At 55.9% G+C, this 15,615-nt stretch overlaps 1 protein-coding gene across 3 annotated transcripts in view; it reads right to left on the reverse strand.

Annotated features, from left to right (window-relative positions):
* Nucleotides 1–410: 410 nt before the first annotated feature.
* Nucleotides 411–15,615, reverse strand: part of ZBTB17 (zinc finger and BTB domain containing 17) — a 30,428-nt gene continuing 15,223 nt past the window's right edge. Inside the window, exons 2-16 of one of the 3 annotated variants that reach the window (XR_013960010.1) lie at nucleotides 6,724–6,930; nucleotides 6,148–6,264; nucleotides 5,493–5,681; nucleotides 4,697–4,834; nucleotides 4,280–4,405; nucleotides 3,472–3,707; nucleotides 3,243–3,385; nucleotides 2,857–3,157; nucleotides 2,366–2,453; nucleotides 2,160–2,276; nucleotides 1,942–2,062; nucleotides 1,589–1,719; nucleotides 1,056–1,290; nucleotides 861–950; nucleotides 411–775 (exon numbers count right to left, since the gene is read on the reverse strand). Coding sequence is in view for 2 of the 3 variants with exons in the window: in XM_080657597.1 (XP_080513723.1) it covers nucleotides 492–775; nucleotides 861–950; nucleotides 1,056–1,265; nucleotides 1,589–1,719; nucleotides 1,942–2,062; nucleotides 2,160–2,276; nucleotides 2,366–2,453; nucleotides 2,857–3,157; nucleotides 3,243–3,385; nucleotides 3,472–3,707; nucleotides 4,280–4,405; nucleotides 4,697–4,834; nucleotides 5,493–5,681; nucleotides 6,148–6,264; nucleotides 6,724–6,930 (2,498 nt within the window). In the remaining variant the exon portion in view is untranslated. The remainder of the gene's footprint in view (nucleotides 776–860; nucleotides 951–1,055; nucleotides 1,291–1,588; nucleotides 1,720–1,941; nucleotides 2,063–2,159; nucleotides 2,277–2,365; nucleotides 2,454–2,856; nucleotides 3,158–3,242; nucleotides 3,386–3,471; nucleotides 3,708–4,279; nucleotides 4,406–4,696; nucleotides 4,835–5,492; nucleotides 5,682–6,147; nucleotides 6,265–6,723; nucleotides 6,931–15,615) is intronic. The other 2 variants (XM_080657597.1, XM_080657598.1) reach the window with 2 other exon arrangements.

Below are 15,615 nucleotides of genomic sequence, written 5' to 3' on the forward strand. Positions count from 1 at the left end.
AACAAAACGGGCATATGGCCTGTCGGGCCTGGTTCTCTCTGCCTACCTTGTTGCTCTGGCTTAATGGCCCGAGCTGGGTTCTCTGGGTTGCCTGGATCCTGGTCAGCAGTGTGGCCAGCCTCTGCTGGCCCAGCTCCCAACCCCCAGGCAGAGGGGGAGCAGGGTCACAACAACTCCATGGCAGAGAAGAGAGTTGGAGTCCTCATGGTGAACAGGTGAGAAGCCTCCAAAGAGAAGATTGGTTGAGGGGATGGGGTGTATGGAGCCCTGCACCCTGTCCCTCAGAAGGGACAGCCTGGCTTTCCCAAGAAGCAGGTCTGTGTCGACTGGTTCTTGGGTAGAGCAGCCCTTTGGGGCATCAGCCACAGCTGCCAGCTCCCCACCCCACCCCCACGGAGCTGTAGGCAGCATTAGAAAATAATCAAATTTATTCTCTCTAGGGAATGGGGCCACCCATCCTTAAATAAACAGTCAGGAGGAGGGATGCCTGCTCACTCAGCAGGCGGTGGGCATTCTGGGGCTGTGTGGGGTGTCTCTGCCAGAGCAGGCTGGCCATCAGCCCCATCCCGAGGGCGGAAGACCAGTTCCCCAGCCTGCAACACCTGCCCGGCCGGCCATGTGCTGCCTGACCCGTACTGCTGGTAGAAGTCCGCATCTGTCTGGAACATAACCAGTGCCTGTGCTGTGTGGATCCGCACATGCTGGGCCAGGCTGTTGGCATCCAGGAACTTGTCCCCACAGGAGTCACAGGCATAGAGGATATGGGTGTTGGGGTCTGTGGGAGGTGGGGGCCACAGTCAGGATGCGAAGGACCCTGGAGCTCCACCAGCTTTCACCCCTGGTCAGCCCTTATCACTCACCTTCTTCCTGCACTTGCTTCACAGCTTTGCTGATCTCGGCTTTAAGCACTTCCGTCTCATCAGCAGTCACTGCAGCCCCCACTGGTACCACTGTGGGCAGAATCAGCAGGGCCTAAGGCCAGAGGCACCTGCCCCTCCATTGCCACCCCAGAGGCAAGCTGCTTGTGACCACCCTCTGCTGCCCACAGCCCGCACCTGTGAGCTGAGTGACGGCTGTTGCCGCCAGTGCCTCGGTGGCCAGCGTAACCATGTCGTCCACAGTGACTACGCTGACCTCACCACCCTCCTCTGGCTCCAGGATTTTGATGCCTGCCTTGCCCTGGTGCACAGTCTTCACATGGGAACGAAGGTTGTCCACCCGGTTGAAGCCGCGACCGCACTTGTCACAGAGGTAAGGCTTCTCTCCTGGGGGGGGAGGCAAGGTTCTCTCCTGCCATTGGGGGAGGGGGGAGGACCTCAGTGGCCTCCAGCTTCCCCAGCAGCCCTGAATTTTCCAGTAGGAAGTGCTCGGGGGCAGCCACCAGAGCTGCACAGGAGCCTCCAGTGGCCCCTGCACCTTCTAGATTAGAAGCTCTTAAGAAAATGGGGTCCTCACTTGAATTGAACTGCCTTCAAAGCCACCTGTTCCAAGTGCCAGTACCCAGGCTGCAATCTGGGGATACCCACCCCTCCCCCCAGCAAGATCAGGGCGTGGGACAGGCCGGCCTGGCAGGCGGGCACACACTCACCAGTGTGGATGATGATGTGCTTGGATAGGTCCCCCACGTTCACGAAGGCCTTGCTGCACACGCTGCACTTGTGGGGGCGGATGTTGTCATGGTGGCGAATGTGATTGGCCAACTGGCTGGACTGGACAAATCTGCAGGGCCGCAGAGGGAGGGGCTGGCCTGAACTGCCCAAGCCTGGGTCAGGGGAGCTGGGCTGGCCTCCTGCCTCTCTTTCTAGACTGGAGGGGACCACTGGACTGGGCTCGGGCAGGAGCCAGCTCAGTTCGCAACTGAGCCCTAGTGTGTTTCCTGAACCCCTTCGCCCTGCAAAGTGTGGGGACCCCAAAGCACCCTGGGCACGGGTGGGGCAGGACCTCTTGCCGCAGCGCTCGCAGACGTAGGGCTTCTCCCCAGTGTGCTGGCGCACGTGGGCGATGAGGGAGCTGGCCTGGGTGAAGGCTTTGCCGCACATCACGCACTGGCATGGCTTCTCGCCTGGGGATGGGCAGCAAAGATGTTAGCGCCAACTTCTCCTCATTCCTGTGTGCCCTCCCCAGCTCCCAGGCTCCCACCGCTGGGCTTGCTCACCCACCCGTGTGGATGCGGACGTGCCGCTGCAGAGCGCCGGGGTCAGCGAACTGCCGCTGGCAGTGGTTGCACACGTAGGGTTTCTCCCCGCTATGGATCCGAAGGTGCCGCTTTAGGTTCCCTGTGGAGATGGACAGAGGGCCTGGCGTGAGGCATCAGGAGGTGGCCGAGGCGTGGAGGGTGTGGGGCAGCCAGGCAGCCTGGCCCTACCTGAGGTGGTGAACTGCTTCCCACACTCTCGGCACTTGAGGGGCCCGTCTGCGATGTGGATCTTTAGGTGGGCCTTCAGATTCCCCACCTGTGCCAGGCAGGGGTCAGAAAGGCCACCTCACACAACGTGGCCTTGGGCCCCACCTGCAGCCCCTCCGCCAGGGAACAACTGATTCTGGGTCCTCCCAGGAGCCGGTGGATGGCTCCATCTTTGCTCAAGGCCAATGGAATGTCCCAGATCCTAGCAGTGAGAGGGAAGCCATGCCCACTCCACTTCTTTCTGGTCTGAACCCCATCCTGACTTCACCCGCCTTCTCACTTTCCCCGGCAGAGCTCTGTCCTGGGGAGTGTCGTGCTCTACTCAGCACCTACTTTTCCCACTAAGCCTGTGTCTTCGAGGGCCCCAGCCCGAGGCGGGAGCTCCCTCAGCCCAGGGGCCCCTCCGCCCGTCAGTGTGCAGGGCGGAGGCGCCCCAGGGGGTGCACACACACCTGGTTGAACTTCTTGTCACAATGAGGGCACTTGTGCTCCTTGTCAGTGTCGTGAGTCTCCAGGTGGCGCATCTTGGAGGTGGGGTCGGAGAAGGAGCGGCCACAGTAGTCGCACTGGTAGGGCTTCTCGCCGCTGTGCACCAGCTGGTGCCGCTTGAGGTTGCCGGACGTGGTGAAGAGCTTGCCGCAGTCCTCGCAGCGGTAGCGCGCCTCGCCCGAGTGCCGCTTCTTGTGCAGGTTCAGCAGGCTGATGAGCCGGTAGCTCTTGCCGCACTCCTCGCAGCCATAGGGCTTCAGCGGGCTGGTGGTCAGAAGGGAGAGGAGGGGTCGCTGGGGTCCTAGCAGGGCTGAGCCAGCGGGGACAAGCAGCAGGCCGGGCACTGCACCTGTGCGTCTTCTCGTGGGCCTTGCAGGCGGCTGGATCAGAGAAGGCCTTGCTGCACTCGCGGCACGAGAAGGGCTTCTCGCCTGTGTGGATGCGGATGTGCCGCTTGAAGTTCCCCGTGTGTGTGAACTCCTTCCCACAGTCCTGCAGGGCGCGGGAATCGGGTGTGAGGGGGGTGCTGGGTGGAGGATGGGGCTGGGCAGGGCGGGTGGTGCCACCTGTGGCCGCACCTCGCATTTGTGGATGATAGAGCCATAGGCCTTGGACTCGGTACGGTCGCCATAGGTGCTTGGGCGCAGGCCCCGGGCCTCTGCACCCAGCTCCTGGCCCGAGTCCGTGCTGGCCGACTCCTCACTCTCCTCGGGGGCATCCCCCTTGTCCAGCTGCGGCCCTTCTTCCTTGACCCCAGAAGGCATGGCGTCCTCCTCTCCCTCTTCTCCTTTCCTGGCTGGCTCCACCTGCATTTCTGAGGTGAGAAGGGCAGGAACTGAGGGGCCAGGGAGGCAGAGGCGCTCCCAAAGGGACATGACCTCAGAGTTAGACAAATGCCAGGAGGCTGACCTGACATCGGACCACAGGCCCCTCTCTCTGCATGGGCACCTGGCACAGCCTGCTAATGTCTGGGCACCACCAATAAATGGTCCCAGCCCTGGCCAAGGCAGTGCCAGGGGAGCTGCTGACCGGGACATTGGCTGGAGGATGGAGGCAGCCTCAGGGCATGGGCACCCTGGTGGGCTGCAGGGCAGCAAGGGCATTGTCAGCCAACAAGCACTGGGGGTTGTGGGGTGTGGGTATAAGGCTCCCCTTGGTGCTCGGCCCTGGGTGTCAGCAATGCTTCTGTGCCAGCAGGAAGCACAGCCAGGTAACACAACCAAGAGATTGATGTCCAAATTCAAGAATGAGAAAAGGTGTCGCCCCAAAGCTGAAGTGAGTGGGTGGCTCCGAGTGGGATCAGCTATAGGAGGAGGAGAGGGACCAGGGGGAACTGCGTAAGAGGGAGGCGTGCGAGTGAAGGCGGGCCTGGCTGGGTGGCGGTACCTTGCTCTGAGCTCTCCGACAAGGCGGCCTCGGCCTCAGCAGCCGCCATGCCACCAGTGGGGTCGGGCTTGGGCTCTACTGGTGGTGGCTCCCGGGGGGCATCGGCCTTCTCCGTCTGCTCTGCACCTGGGGGTGGGGAGGCTGGGCTGAGACTCTATCCAGGGACCAAATGGCTCCCCTGGACCAGGCCCCTGTAGTGGCTGTGGCTCAAGGGTGGGGCCAGCACATCCAAGCTCAGGCTGTTTGGCCTCTGCTCTAGCTGGATCAGACACCCCAGATCAACAGTGGTTCCTTCGGGGTAACCTGAGCTCAAGGGTGCCACTCTATCTCCCAGCCCCAGGAGCCTCCTGAGGAAGCTCCTCACTGTACAGGGGCCCAGGGAGATGGTGGAACAGTTGGCTTCAGCGTCAAACTCACCGCTGGCCGCACTCTCTGCCTGCCCGCCTCGCTCCTCCTTGGGCTCCCTGCCTGGGCCCCTGGGTGGACTGCCTCCAGCAGGGTTCAGCTCACTCAGCGTGGTGGCCACAGCCTTCTCTTTGGCTCTCCTGTCCCCTCCTGGAGATGGAACCAGATAGACCTGCTGTTTCCCATCAAGTGCCACCTTGGAGAGGTGAGGGTTCCCAGAACTCGCCAGCTCTTCTGGATCCTCCCTGGAGGTACATCTAAGTAGTGGTTTCTTCATTCAACAAATTATGCACAAGGCACCTACTGTGCACCTGGCTGCCGGCAGGCCTGGACATACCAACCATAGCTGCTGCTTCTGGGGCTCACAGACCGGCCGGGACACAGACCTCACAGGTGAAATATCAATGCTGCCAGAGTCAGTGCTCAGAAGGAGAGGAGCAGGTTCTCTGAAAGTGTTTCACAAGGAACCTGGCCCACACCAGGTGTCGGGAGCTTTTCTGAGACAGTGAGGGGAACAGAGGAAGGGCACCGAGAGGAGCGTGCAGGAGGAACGCGCCACGTGTGCGGCCTTGAACCAGGCCCACCGCCAGTTCTCAGCAGCAAAGCACAAGGGAAGCTGGAGAAAGGGGGGACATGGTAGGGAAAGGGCACCTCCGAGAGGCCTTTCTCAGACTATTGCAGCTAAACCTCACTAGCACCCCACAACACAGGCAAGGCCAGAAGAGGAAACTGAGACCCAGAGAGGTGACGCAGAGGCAGAGCCCCCATCAAAAGCCACCTGCTCAGGAGAGCCTGCCAATAATCTTACCTTCCATGGCCAAGGCCTCCGTATTCTCCCCAGGGCTGGTGGCCGGCTCGGCGAGTGACTTGAGGGCATGGCAGGCCGTGATGATGTCCTGCATCTGCAGGAAGCTGGCCACGGCCAGCACATCGTCCACATTCTCAGAGCTCAGGCTGAGCTTGGCCGTGTAAATAAACTCCAGTACCTGCCCCAGGCCTGCCAAGGACACAGACAGCCATCACAGACCCGCCTCCAGGCCTGGCACCAGCAGGTGCCACTCGGCGGCAGGATCCAGGGATTTGTAAAGAGCAAGGTGACAGGCCGTCCTCTCCCCATCTCCTGTGCTGGCAGAGAGGCAAGCAACTGGGGGAGTCTCAGCCCAGATAACAGCCTCCGAATGGAGGTACAACCACAGAGGGCAGAGGGTGTGAACGCCCACCCTACACAGAAAACAGAGGTGTGACTACTCGCCCTACACGGAGGACAGAGGGTGGGAAAGCCCAGCCTGCACAGAGGATTCAATGGAGGACAGAGGGTGTGAACACCTGCCTTGCACAGAAGACAGAAGGTGTGAACGCCTGCTCTGCACAGAAGATAGAAGGTGTGAACACCTGCCCTGCATGAAGGACAGACGGTGTAAATGCCCACCCTGGACACACTCTACCCAGCCGCTACTCCTCACCGCCAGAAGGCAATCCAACCAAAGTGATAGTAATGACTTTCATCGGCGCTCTGCCACAAACTCTCTCGCTGACCTCCAGGCCAGTCACCTGACCTCTTTGGGTCTCAGTTTCCGCATCTATAAAATGGGGGAACATGACCTTGCCCTGACCTTCTCATAGCACATCATGCCATGCTGAGTTGGGAGACCAAATCTGACCAGTTCCTTCTTCAATCCCAAGGCCTTCCTGATCCCCTGCCCCAGCCCCAACCCTTGCCCATCTTCCTCATGGTTAGCACTGAAATAGGGGGTTCAGGACTCAGAGCCCACCTGTTGTCTGTGTTCACTCCAGCCTGGAGCTCATGGTGAGCCCTTCCTGCCAGTTCTCCCCTCACCACCTGCTCCCAGTCTAAACAGGCCCCCAAAATGTGGTAGAAACTTGGTCCCCACACACTCATGGGTCCTGTATGGGAGGCCTGGTGCACCCCACACCCTGAAGGTATTGCTCCCAGGAGGGCAGGGACTGTGTTAGGAGGGCACAGGGTCAGCCAGAGCTTCTGGCCCTCAACAAACTTGCCCCTAGACCCAACAGGGTACCTGCTGCGTTACTGATGTCCAGTTGCACCACATCCTTCTGGTCCACGAAGAGCATCTTGAAGTACTCGCTGCAGGCGGCCAGCACTGCTTTATGGGCCTTAAAATCAACACCGTCCACCACAAAAGTGCAGTCACACAAAAGCCCCTGCTGCCGCTGCTGGTTCAGCTGCTCCAAGACGTGCTGGCTGTGCTGAGGGAAATCCATGGCTGGGGAGAGGCAAAGGGCCTTCATGTCAGTGTGGACAGAGGCTGCCAAGCAGCCTCAGCACGGCCCGAAACTCCCAGGTGAGAAATGTGGGAGACGGAGAATTTAAACAAGTCCATGAAGGGCAAACAACTCCAGACAGCCTCTGCAAGCCCAGACTACCCGGGGCTCCTGGATTCCTGGGTTTACTGGCAGGAAAGTTTCCAAACCCAAAAAGTATCAAGGGACCAACAAGAAATAGCCACATTGTGTCTTGCCAGGTAACGACTTTTTAAAAAGTAAAAAGACACACACAAAACACTGTCAGCATTGCAAAACAAAGACAGGGTCAGTTTAACATTTTTTACAAATCGTAGAAGAAAGGGCAGATGTTTCAAGTGGGTACACCTGGCTCTATGAAAACCGTTCGACTGCTCTAAGCCAGGGGTCCTCAAACTTTTTAAACAGGGGGCCAGTTCATTGTCCGGAGGGCCGGACTATAGTTTAAAAAAAAAACTATGAACAAATTCCTATGCGCACTGCGGGCCCGGGACAAGTCGGCTGCTAAGCAGGACAGGCAGCAGCACCCAGCGGGCCGTAGTTTGAGGACGCCTGCTAAGCTTTCTGTCTGTCATGCAAGGTGAACGTGTGGGAAGGCAGACGTTTCATCACCCAGGCTCTCAGGAATCGGCCCCTTTCCTGCTGCACCCACAGGGCTCTGCCAGGTCCCTCTGGGCCGCTCCCTCTGTCTCTCTCATTCATTCACAGGCTCAGGAAACCACAGAAAGCTGGACAGTCCTCTGCCTCCAGAAACCTCCCCAGGCTGTCCCTGGAGAGAATAAACTCTGACCCTAACCCCAAGAGCTGCTGGTCTGGCTGCAGTTTCTCTGTCAAAGGCCTCACTTAATGCCTGGAAATCCCACAAGTGTCTCCAGTAAAAACGCTCAGAGCAATTCCATGGCCTGGTGCCAAGTGAGCCTGCACTGCAGCAGCCATGACTAAATTAGTATCTAAACTTGCTCTCCTCTCCCTAAACACCACACCGGTCAGTTTCAAGATCAGCATTTTCTAGGGAAAATAAGCAGGTCCTCCTCCTAGAAAGGACCAATTAGACACCAAAGTCAATGCCCACTCCTAGGACCTCATTACAGAGGAGCGACAGGGCCAGGCCCGGAATCTGACAAGTGGCAGCGGCTTCTCTTCCGGCTCTTCTGGGACCTTCTCGGAGGCCAGTCTACGCAGAGCTGCCCCAGACTGTTTCTGGGCAGGTGACAGTAACACTTGGGGCTCTCAGCCCCCAGGTGTCAGCAGCCCTTCACTAGCTCTGGCTGTTCCTGGTCCATCAGCCTCTTGGGGGTGAGTCACCGGGCCACAGCCCTGGAGCTGCAGTGACCATGTATGGCTGTCTGGCTATGATGAGCCACAACAAAAGCCACACCCCCAGCCTTTCACCCGTGGCTGAACCAGCAAATCCACCCACCCCGTGACGCCTGGAAACTTTCCACAAGTGGGGCCATGTATTTGCTGAGCTGGGGGAAGTCACCTGGCAGGTGGGCGGGGCTCCATTCAGTAAGGGGGAACGTGGCATTGGCAACAGGCCCCGTGTCACAGGGTGCCAGCCTCTGAGCTGTAGTTCAGAGTTGCTGCTGACCCGGAAACACTCTTTCCCTCCCTCCAACATCCCCAGGGCTGTCCTTCGGTTCCAGCCTCCACCTACAAGCTCACAGACAGAGGACAGCTTCTTGGATCTGTCAGTGATATCATAACCGCCTGTGACGAGAGCGCCTAAATGTAAGCAGGGAAGAGCCAGAAGCCAGCCCAGAGTCAAGAAGTGAGGTACGAGCTGAAGAGCCGGCTGTTGAGCCAAACCAGCCCCAGCAGCATGGGCCGCACCGACCCAGGACCTCCTCTCCCACTTGTGACCTGAGGACTGTAAGTGTTCCTCTGGCTGCTGTGTTCCTGAGCTGGGAAAAGCTCCAACAGAGAGGTGACTGGAAAAGAACTGACGTTCAGCCCAGGGTTAAACACCCAGGCAGGCCTGGGATCGGAAGGGAGTGCACGCCGGGCAGTGTTGATGGACCAAAGGCAGGTGGCAAGGAGAGCCTGGGCCAGGTCGTCCCAGAGCTGTCTTCTCTGCTGTGGAAAAAGCCACACGAGCAAACAGGCGTGTGCATGTGTGCGTGGGCAGCCCGAATCCCAGTCACCAGTCACACTCCGTGTCCGCGGGAGCCCCAGGTGAAATACCTCCCAAGTGCAGAAAGGGAGGAACCAGTAGGCCCACAAAGGGCCAAATCCTCCACCAGCTTCAGAACGAGCCCCTGCGAGACAGGTCCAAACCCTTCCCTCCTGGCGGTGGGTCTGACTCCCTCACCTTCACCAAGAGCCAGCCCAAAAACTGAGCTGGGAGGAAGTATCTCCCAGGCTCAGAAACGACCAGGGAGCAGCAGCTGGACCCCCTCGAAGTACAGAGTTGTTCCCGGCCCTTGCAGGAGCCTGCAGAAAACGGAACCCTCCAGCCAGAAAGGGACCTGATTGCTGGGAAGATAAACGTGAGAAAAACTCCTGACCAACAGGGTGAAAGGGGCCTGCTGGCCCACAGGTCAGGTGACTGGTTGGCCTTACCTGCGACGAGCCTGGATGCTGCCACCTACTGCAGAGCTTCCAGGGAAGGGCGGCAAAGCCCAGCTCCTCTGGGGCTGGACATAGTGAGCAGCGGGGGGTGGGGGTGGGGGTGGGTGTAGGGAGGGGTGCTCTCATTTTCAGAGGCCTTGCAGGAAGGTGAAGGTCCCTGGGACGGGGTGGATGGTGGCCCAGCACCTCTAGTTCCCCACCCGCCCCCACACAGAGGAGAGCAGCTGTGTGCCATGAGTAATGTTCGCCACCCAATGCCAACCACACTCTTCCGAAGCGAGATGCCTGCCCACAACTGGCCGCTCCCCAAGTGTGGGTGTCGTAGGAGAAAACCAGAGCCCCTGAATTCCTGAGGCAGCCTGCAAAGCTGTTCCAACAGAGAAATACTCCTAAGAGCATCTGTTCTGACAAATCTAAGAAAGAAAAAGAAAGAGAAAACGGGGAGAGGATAAAGGGAAGGAGGGAGAAGCGAAGGGGAAGGAGGGGGAAAAAGAAAAAGGCTGAGCCTGCACATAGTTAAGCTGCACTTACATGTATGCTCAGGAGCCCGATCCTGTGATCAGCCCCCAGGGGGTGTGAGTGCAGCCGCAGGGGTTTGCCAAGCTCCCAATGGTGTCCCCCACAGAAATGCTGCCAGTGAAGTCGTGGATTCGATGTTGTAGATTCGATGACTGCGCCCAGGCAGGGGCAGGTGGAGCTCAGAGGCCCCGGGCTGCCTTCTAGCTCACACTGCACCAGCTGGCCGCGGGCTACAAAGCTCAGACAGCCCCTCTCTCCCCAGGACGCTGTGCTGAGCAGGTGAGGGGTCAGCTGGCTTGGTCCTCTCTCAGAGGGCTGAGCTAGAATTAGGCAGTGCCCCCCTCCAACCTCTGTGAAATGCTTGGGAATGGCCACTGCAAAGGAGACTCCAACTGTCTCCTGTTTCCTCCTTCACGGCCACAGGAATCCACCAGGTTCTGGCCACGCTTAGAGGAGGGGTCCAGGAAAATGATGCACCCGCCCGGGCTACCCAGTGGGACATGTGGTGCCTCAGGCAGGGAGGTGCGAACTGCCTGGTCTGCCTGCACACTGTCTGGGAGATTTGAAACTCTGTCATGAGATCAGCTTCTCACGACCAAAGTGCTGTTTGCACCAGTCCATCACCCAAGCATAAGTGAGGGGTCCCTCCCTCCTTACTTCATCTTGCCTAAAGGATGATAAATGGGAGCCTTAAAGTTACTTCGACGTGAGACCCTAAAAACTCAGAACTACAGAAAGAAACGGAACAACACTGCACAGCCCACTGAACCCCAAGTCCTCGTGCCACGTGCCAAAAATTAAAGCGCCAAACTGGCACACGAGACAGGCCTGACCTTCCAACAGACTCCTGGCTGCAACCCGGCACCTTCCCCGTGACAGCGCCAGGCGCTCGGTTGTTGCCCTGGATTAATGGGCCAGACCGCAGTGTCAGAGCTGGACTGCTCTCCTGATGACCCTCAGCCTGGCTGGACACATGGCCTGGGCCCGCCTCACAAGGGATTCATTTAGGAAAGAAGTGAGGGACCTGGGACCCCTGCAGTGTGGTTCAAACAGGCACAACTAAGCAATCTGGACATGGATGGCGTGGGTACCAGCCTCCAAGGCAGGCAGCCAACAGTGCCTCCCCTCCCTGTCGGTGTCGACGACAGCTGCTATGGGCTTCCAATAAAATCTGCGTGTCCCTGTGACGACGCTGATCGACAGGGTGCAGTGACTGGCCCGTACCATCTGGAAGATTATGCTTTGTTCCCTTGGAACCCAGCTGCCCTGCTTCAGGGGTGTCTAGACCCTTGTGGTGGAGAGAGGGGACATGCGGAGGGTCCTGGGGGAGACCCTCACTGCAGAGGCCACGTGACGCAGCACTGCAGTGCCCCGCGGGCAGCGCCCCTGCGGACAGCGCCCAGGCTCCGGGGTGAGATGCTTTCTTGGATCTTCCAGCCCAGCTACCGGGTGAATGTGTCACATCTCACAGAGTTAACTGCCCAGTCAGCCCACAAAATTGGGAGAAATAATAAACTGCCGATGGTTTAAGCCCTGAAGCTTAGAGATGGCCTGCTTACAGCAAGAGAACTGACACAATGGCAAACTAGACAGAGAAAGGTACAAGGAACAAAAAATTCAGGGTAATGGTTCTCTCTGGATGGGAGGAAGGGCGACCAAAATACTGGGAATGTTCTATTTCCTTACTTGGATATACCTAGATTGATTATTTAAACTGAATGTGTACATTTCATATACTTTTGTAGGGGAACATTTTCCAAAATGTGTATTTATATCCTTTTGCTCATTTTTAAAAAATATGTATTTTATTGATTTTTTACAGAGAGGAAGGGAGAGGGAAAGAGAGTTAGAAACATCGATGAGATAGAAACATCGATCAGCTGCCTCCTGCACACCTCCTACTGGGGATGTGCCTGCAACCAAGGTACATGCCCTTGACTGGAATCGAACCTGGGACCCTTGAGTCTGCAGGCCGACGCTCTATCCACTGAGCCAAACCGGTTAGGGCTCCTTTGCTCATTTTTTAAAATATATTTTGATTGATTTCAGAGAGGAAGGGAGGGAGAAAGAGATAGAAACATCAATGATGACAGAGAATCATTGATCAGCTGCCTCCTGCACACCCCACATTGGGGAACGAGCCCGCAACCCAGGCATATGCCCTGTGACCTCCTGGTTCATAGGTCAACATTCAACCACTGAGCCTTTTTCCAAAATTTGGCTAAATCCTATATAATAAAGAGGCAATATGCAAATTGACCCTCACGCCCTCGCATCACAAGATGGCTGCCCCCACACTGTCACAAGATGGCCGGTGGGGGAGGGCAGTTGGGAGCGACCAGGCCTGCAGGGGAGGGCAGTTGGGGGCAATCGGGCTGGCAGGGGAGCAGTTAGGCGTCAATCAGGCCGGCAGGGGGGTGGTTAGGGGGTAATCAGGCAGGCAGGCAGGCGAGTTGTTAGGAGCCAGCAGTCCCTGATTGTGAGAGGGCTGTCCCAGATTGGAGAGGGTGCAGGCTGGGATGAGGGACAACCCCCCCCCCAACGTGCACGATTTTCATGCACTGGGCCTCTAGTTTTTAATAAGAAAAAGTAAGTACAGGTGCCACACTCAAACCACGCAGACAGGTTGTTTCCAACACGCTCATCGCCACTCTTGCCAGGCTGGTGAGGCCCGGGCCTCAGGCTTCAGTGGAGGTAAACAAGCCACACAGGCTCAAGAGGAGTGGGGTTTGGGGGAGAGGGGCTGGCCACCTCATTTGTTCTTCAGTTCCCAGACATCCATAAACACACTGCTGACAAAAGAAAGGCTTCTCCTTGGGTCATAAAAGCCACCCTGCTCAATTCAACAAAACCCAAACCCCAAGTCCCTCCAGTAACAATAAACAATGAAATGGCATTTACGGAGTCTCTTCAATATGCCAAGCAACATGGTGGGAGGCATGCATGGCACAGCCCGGTCACCTAAAAACTAGGAACATGGCTACTCTGGGCGCCAAGTCTACACTGCTGCTTCCAAGGTAGGGATTCGAGAGGCCGATCAGTACCGTGGGGGCAACAGAGCCTCAGAGGTCAGCCAGGGGGACCTGAATCCAGGTTCTGCCACCTACCATGCTAGCAGGTGAGCTCCAGCAAAGCTTCTCCTCTCGGGGAGCATTTGAGACCTTGATCCTGAGCGTATGTCGTTAGTGTAGCTCAAATAAACTCCTATGAAAACCTAAAAAAGCACACACAAAAAACCTGAAAAAAGTCTGTCCTCTGGCAAAATGGGGCCAATGGGACTGCTTGCCTCATCCGGAACAGGATTAAATTAGATACCGTATGCAAAGGGCCCACACAGTGCCTGGCACGTGGTAAGCACTCAACAAACTACTGTTACCAGGAAACAGATGCAGATTAGCGTGGGTTTTTTTAGGCCAAAGATCGTATCAGACAGTTTCTAAATATCCTTTTATGCTGGGCACCTCAGATGCACTCAATAACTATCTGGTGACTTGACCTTGTTAAGAAGTTGTAATCATAACCCATTATTCCTTCTAAATGCAGTCTGGAAAACCCCCAGAGCCCAACCAACATTCTGAGCGGGAGAGAGTGAAGGGAGGGGCACCGAGCGAGAATCAATCAGAGCGATTTTCTCTGCCAGGGAAGCACTTTATATTGAATAACTGTCCTGTTAAACCCCAAGGGTGCCCCCTGGTGAGGGCTGAAGCGCCTGCCCAGAGCTCTAAGTGGGCCCACAGAGACCTGCTCCATCTCAGAGTCAAATGGGCACTTGTCAAACATGAAATAGTTATTATTTTCAGGTTATTAGCAAGCACTCAACTGCAGGCATTTTCCAAGGCAGAATGACTGTGTCCACCACAAGCAGACCCTGAGCATGACAAACAACACTCCCTGGCCCCCAGAACATGCTGCGCCTGCTGGGGGCCTGAACATGACACAGCCACTGCATGTCCAGGGGTCTTGTGTAATCCGAAGTAGGTGAGATGGGACACCATTTGGCTTCCATTGCTCAGAGTTCCTGATTTTCTAGAAATACAGGTGACTCTTGCATAGCTCAGCACACCTGAACTCAGGCCAAGGAAGTGGAAGTTCACAGCAGGCCAGCCTTGCAGATAGAAGCCTACCTACCCCACCCCTTTTCAGTGCTATGTGGCAAGAGGCAAATATCAACAAGACCGGCCCTCCTCGCACTTTCTTCCTCACCCAGAAAACATAGTTCTTCTATTAGGCTTGTGTTTCTCAAACTTTTAAAATCCATTTCCCCTTTACATTAAACACACAAACCTGACTCAGCCCTTCCCAGCAGCCCCAAATTCTGGCTTCATCTGTTTTTTATTTTTATTTATTATTTGAGAGAGAACCATCGAGTTGTTGTTCCACTTATCTATGCATTCATTGATTGATTTTTGTATGTGCCCTGACTGGGGATCGAACCCATAACCTTGGCATATCAGGACGATGCTCTAACCAATTGAGCTACCCAGCCAGGGCCTCTGACTTCATCTTCTACTGGACAGTAGCCCCCACACTGAAAGTCACTGCTACCACCTATATAATCTTACCAGCCAAGATCTGGTAGTATTTTCATTACTGAAGTTTGTGTAATAAAAAATTATTTTTATTATTTTTTTTAATCTAAAAAGAATATGTAGCCCAACAGGTGTGGCTCAGTGGTTGACCATCAACCTATGACCCAGGAGATCAAGGTTCCATTCCTGGTCAGGGCACATGCCTGGGTTGTGGGCTCCATCCCCAGTGGGGGAGAGGGGTGCAAGAGACAGCCGATTGATGATTCTCTCTCATCATTGATGTTTCTATCTCACCCTCTTCCTTCCTCTAAAAAGATTTTAAAAAGGAAAAAAAAAAAAGAATATCTAAATATAAAGTTAAATTGTGATACTGAATTTGCTTTTCAAATTATACAACTTTCACTATCCCTGAGATTTAACTGCACTTCTGAAGAGGGAGAGGGCATCCCTGCCCCTGACCCCATGAACCCCACTGCTCTAGGAACGTGGCCGAATGGGAAGGCTGGCGGCCCTGAAGAAGGTGCTGTCCTCATCCCAGCGCATCCAGGCCAGTTTAGAATCCATTATGCCAATACTTGCTCTGTGAGCTCTTGAAGTGTGACACAGGGTAAATTAAGGGCCTTGCTATCAAAAAGACAAAATCAGAACATGTGGGACTTGTGTGGTGTCTGGTCATTCTCCCGACATCCTCCCAAACCCCATCTCAGTACTTCTGAGCGGTGGCGGCAAACTGACAGAGCCTGAAATTACACGGTATGAGTCTACTAGGTGTACTGGTTAATAATGCGGATTTTGTAATCAAAGAAAACAAGATAATTTCAAGAGAAACATCAAAAGTGCTTTATTCAAAGTGATGTCCATCGCTAGCTACACATTTCCCCCATCTTTCAGGTAATTTGTGGATACCGTCCCAATAGAACTTTTCTTGTTTTGAAGCAAACCAGAGACCCAATTTTCCACTTCTTCATACGTTTTGAAGTGCTGCTCAGAAAGTGCGTGTGCCACCGATGGGAACAAGTGGTAATCCGA

This window comes from Plecotus auritus, assembly GCF_963455305.1.
Source record: "Plecotus auritus genome assembly, chromosome: 2".
In the NCBI taxonomy this organism is placed as follows: domain Eukaryota; kingdom Metazoa; phylum Chordata; class Mammalia; order Chiroptera; family Vespertilionidae; genus Plecotus; species Plecotus auritus.